Source organism: Papaver somniferum, chromosome 1 (genome assembly GCF_003573695.1).
Source record: "Papaver somniferum cultivar HN1 chromosome 1, ASM357369v1, whole genome shotgun sequence".
Taxonomy (NCBI): Eukaryota; Viridiplantae; Streptophyta; class Magnoliopsida; order Ranunculales; family Papaveraceae; genus Papaver; species Papaver somniferum.
In genome coordinates this window covers 198,539,770-198,544,897 of record NC_039358.1, presented here as the reverse complement: position 1 = coordinate 198,544,897, position 5,128 = coordinate 198,539,770, and the positions used below count along the sequence as shown (strand labels likewise).

Here is a 5,128-nt window from a genome sequence, read left to right as displayed (position 1 = left end):
CACTGACTAAATACAACCCACATCAAGGTTAAATATAACCTTCTCTAAATATTGTGGACCTAACTAATGTGGGTAATTAAAACCTATGCTCATGGTCTTGCCTTTACGATCAACACTAAGTTAAGTTACAAAAACTACCACCAAAAACGACTCTGCCACCACATCCGCTCCATCAAAGATGTACAAAAACCCATCATTATCAAATAGGCCAGATGATCAAACCATCACCGTTATGATAACATAAACAACAACAGATCAAAATTATGAAGAAAACAAAAATTACAATTAGAAATATCAATTACAATTATAACCTTTAAGTTTAGAAGATGGAGGAGGAGAAGATAATAATTAAACCCAGTTTTGATGGTGATTCGTCAAGGAGGTTTTAATTACCCACATTAATTAGGTACACAATATTTAGAGAGGGTTGTAATTAACTTAAGAGTAGATTGTATTTAGTCACTGCCTAGTATTATGTTGTTGGATATATGGACACAATCGAAAGCCGTTAGGTATGAGGAGGGATTCCCTCACACTTTTATTATCACATTATCTCACACGTTGGGCATCATTTTTGCTAATAAGAACCAAAGTTACCAAACCGTAATGGATTTGAATCTAATATTTTGGGGATATGTTACTCTTACCAAATTCTACATGCCTATCAAAAATGAGTGTATTCCGAGTCATATAACACCACCATCTACTACTTTGAAAATGAGCCGTTGAAAATCAACGGATTTCTGGCCGTCGAAATTAAGACCGGTTGATTATGAGGTTTTATATTTCGGAATGTGCTCATTTTTAGTAGGTATGTAGAACTTGGTAAGATGAACATATCCCAAAAATATTAGCTTCAAATCCATTACGGTTTAGTTTTTATTCGGAAAAATGACGCCCAACGCGTGAGATAGTGTGATAATAAAAGTGTGAGGGGATCCTACCACGTTAGGTATTGATATCACAAGTATTAATTTGTAGTAGATATTTGATGCGCATTCTATAGTAAAAAATTAACTTATGTCCTAGTATTTTTCACGCACTTGAGATGCCACTTAGTTTACAACGACATCCACATGACAACAGCATTGCCACTTGCAAGGGCCTTTCTGTTACCTTATCAACAGGTACTGTTACCATATCTGTTACCTTGCAAGGGCCTTTCTGTTATCTTTCTAGGGTTCCTATTTTTAGGGTTTGAAAATGATATTAGCTCGTTGGGCTTGAGTGTATTTTGGGCTTTTGTATATCAGTGGTGATAATGTTTGTTCTTTGGGCTTTCTAGTTTTACTGTAATAGGGTTTTCTACAATTTTTTGTGGAAAACATTCCTATGGGGCATTTTACATTAAAATGAAATTTGTAATACTACTTTATCTATAAAATTAGTTTTACCGAGCAAAAAAAAAAAAAAACTGTTATTTTGACGACTATACAGCACCTATTGGCTCATGCATAAATCTATATTTAACTTCTTACGTATCTGTTTTGGACATCCACAACTCATTCTCTCTTTCTCTCATAGTTCAGTTTATCTTAAGGTATAATTATCAATTCAGTTTATCTTAAGGTTTATCAATAATTGTGGATATCAATAATTCATAGTAGTGGACCTAGTGGTGGCTCTTGATTAAGGCCCGACAAAAGCTTGAGTCATTTGGCTGGTTTATTGAGAGATGTCACTCACTCAACTAGGACATACACATCATTGATAATTAAGGAGGGCTTTAGTGGCATCTTATCAAGTATAGTTTTTCCAGAAACCATGATCTACATTATTAGAAGCATCTACTGACTCGTACGCCTATAAATTTAATTTCTTAAGTATCTATTTTGAACATCCACAACTCAATCTCTCTCTTTTTTTTCTTTCTCACTTAATTAGTTCACTGGTCTTGAGGTTTGTTTCCATACTAGATTTATGGGTAGAACTGTCAAGGACTTGACTGAATCAAATGACCTTAAAACAGTTCCGTCGGAGTATGTATTCCCCACAAATCCTGAGGAAGTCGAAGAAGCCGAGCAACAGATTCCCATAATTGATTATCACCTCCTCACATCCGGTTCTCCAGATCAACGGTCACAAATCATCGAAAACCTCCGTATTGCATGTCTCGATTGGGGTTTCTTCATGGTAATCAAATATTGAACACGTAAATTTAGCTCACAATTAATTGACACTCATTTTTATAACATAATAAGTTAATTTTGTGCTGTACAGGTGATTAATCATGGTGTGGCTGAGAGTCTAATAAATGAAATGATGAATTTATGTCTGAGTTTCTTTGATTTAAGTCCAGATGAAAAATCGGACTATGTTGGAAAAGATGTTTTGAATCCGATCAGATGTGGAACCAGTTTTAATACTTCAGTTGAGAATGTTTACTTTTGGAGAGATTATCTCAAGGTTCTTGTACATCCAGATTTCCATGCCCCGCTCAAACCAAATGCTTTCAGGTAAACAATTACCCTATTTTTAACGTAAACGGCTGATATTTTATACATGCAGATAGGAAAACAAAAAACAAAGAAATTGTGGTACGGCTTTAGAAATATATGGATTTGTATGTTTATGTTGTTGAAGTTCTAACGTTACACTATCATAAATTCCGTCATACAGAGATTCGCGCCTGATAAAATATTTGGCCAATCCGAGCTGGTACAATGAAATTAGAACCTCAGTCATGTATATATTGCAGAGTTTAGACTCCATGCATGGAATTCTTAAATAGTTAAGTTTTGTGCACACTTTTTCAAAATCCGCTTATCTGAGATTTTTATTTGATTGTTTACGCAATTATTAACTGGTCTCGTTATCGTGTGTGTAAAATTTTTGGTCGTATATCATCAATATTATTAGAAAATGCGCAAAAAAAAAAAAAATCAAACTATAGAAATAATAGTCATCTTCCCCACAATTGATAAGTATAATGATCTGATCTTTAATTCTGATCACACGATTTAAAGCGCTAGCAAACTGTTCAAAATATAAAAAGATAAACAAAAAACAAGATAAGAAGGTACATGTCTAATCCCCAATATTCTTCGCATCAATAATTAACCCGAAAAAAGCTACCTCGTTCCAAATTTGCGTATACACATTATTCTTAGCTCTTTAACGTAGTACTAGATTTCACACCAAAACAAATGTGATGACATGTTGGAAATTCAATTTGTTTATGCAGAAATATCTCCTATGAATATTGTAAAAGAACAAGAGAAGTAGCTAAGGAATTGGTTAATGCTATATCAGAGAGTTTAGGGCTTCAAGGAGATTATATTGAGAAGGCATTAGAAACCAAATCTGGTTTACAAATCCTGATTGTAAATCTTTATCCTCCTTGCCCACAGCCAGAACTTGCTATGGGTATGCCTCCACATTCTGATCATGGACTTCTCACACTTCTTGCTCAAAACGAAATCGGTGGATTGCAAATCAAACACAAAGGGAAATGGATCGTTGCAAATGCTTTACCAAACTCTTTTATGGTTAACATTGGTGATCACATGGAGGTACGCACATTTTCTCACTTAATGCCCCATTTGTGTGATTTTTTCATTAACTGCATATTTTGTTGATTTTATAGATATTAAGCAATGGGAAATATAAGAGCATTTTACATCGAGTTGCGGTGAACACTAAGGCTACAAGGGTAACTGTGGTTACTGCAAACGGGCCATCTTTAGACGCTGTAGTAACTCCGGCCCCAGATTTAGTCGATTCCGAGAACTATACTCCGTTATATCGAGGGATGAAATATAGGGAATATGTCGAGCTTCAACAGAGCAACCAACTTGATAGAAAATCATGTTTGGATCGTATTCGTGTTTAATATGTGCTAACATTTATGCACACTACAACCAACTAGTATTCGTGTTTAATATGTGCTAACATTTATGCATACTACAACCAACTAGTTATCCTTGAACCATGTTCGAAAATAAACTATTCCGACCAAGAGCTACTTTTGTACTATTCTATATTTCTGTGTATTTAAACAAGTCCATTTCTTAGCCATGGGCAACAACTTATTGGGTTGGCTTATTCTACAGAGTGTGAATTGTCCGAGATCACATCAACTTCTTCAGCAGTAAAGAAATGCCAAACTACAATTACCTTCTTGAGACAAAAGTGTTTTTCCAAAGAGTACCAGGATAATCTTTCTGAGATTGCAATAAGCCAATAAGTAATACATACATGTTTCATGAAGCATCCATGACTTAGAAGAACCACTAAACCAAACGTCCTTATATTATTGTCCATTGATACTTCAACTTGAGAATAATGACTCTTTGGATTTAGGAAGAGACGTCCTTGTTAGATACTGCGACACGGCTTCATCAACCATCCCATATTAGTCCAAACAAAAAAATTTGGATTCACAAGGAAATTCATAGTAGGAAAAGGCCAAGAGTGTGCAACTCATAAAATCAACATCAATCATATTAACCCACCTTTCATTTAGCCACTTCCAATAAGTGTCCGAAAGGATCCTTGACCACCCACCAACATAGAGAGGGCTAGACCTCATATGTATATCTACCCCTTATAGGAGTGAGCTAGTTTTTTTTTGATCGGTAAAGAAGATGTATTGATCAAGAAAGGAAGGGGTAAAAAAAGGCATGTACCACCCTCAAAGATACAAAAAACCGAAGAAAAGAGGAGAAAAAGAAGTTACAGACAACTTCTTTGAAAAGTAAAAATTACATGGTGTCAAAATAAATTCTTGGCCAATTGGAAATTACATCTTGAAAAGAAGCCGACTTTAGATTCTCAAAAACAAGACACCACTTGAAGAGACAATACTTGATCTTCTGCTGGCAAGCAGTTGCATTAGCTTGTTTATTTTGGAAAGCAAATAAATAATTATGTTTAAATGTTTTCTCAACAGATTTCTGTAAACGACACCTAGCCACACAGATATAGATCCTCAATACGAGGTAGAATATGCTATGGTGATGACGATGATATATAGTGCTTTTGAGTTTTGGGACTTTACGATGAAATTGACCGCACAATGCATACAGATTGTGTCATATACAATAGCATATATCCATGTCATTTTGTACCTGCTAATGTATTAATTATGGCTTTTTAAAATAAGGCTTTATGTTTTCCAATACATATT

General features: G+C 34.8%; 1 protein-coding gene across 1 annotated transcript; it reads left to right on the top strand.

The window, feature by feature from the left end:
• The first annotated feature begins 1,774 nt into the window (after positions 1-1,774).
• On the top strand, positions 1,775-4,125 carry LOC113311605 (protein DMR6-LIKE OXYGENASE 2-like). Its single transcript, XM_026560426.1, has 4 exons — positions 1,775-2,133; positions 2,221-2,456; positions 3,185-3,512; positions 3,587-4,125. The coding sequence occupies exons 1-4, from the start codon at positions 1,921-1,923 to the stop codon at positions 3,830-3,832; spliced, it is 1,023 nt and encodes a 340-aa protein (XP_026416211.1). The 5' UTR covers positions 1,775-1,920; the 3' UTR covers positions 3,833-4,125.
• The last annotated feature ends 1,003 nt before the right edge of the window (positions 4,126-5,128 follow it).

Coding starts and splice junctions, on each gene's coding strand:
- LOC113311605 (XM_026560426.1), top strand. CDS start 1,921: ATGGGTAGAACTGTCAAGGACTTGACTGAATCAAATGACCTTAAAACA. Junction 2,134..2,220: donor TCGATTGGGGTTTCTTCATG/GTAATCAAATAT, acceptor TGTGCTGTACAG/GTGATTAATCATGGTGTGGC. Junction 2,457..3,184: donor CTCAAACCAAATGCTTTCAG/GTAAACAATTAC, acceptor TTGTTTATGCAG/AAATATCTCCTATGAATATT.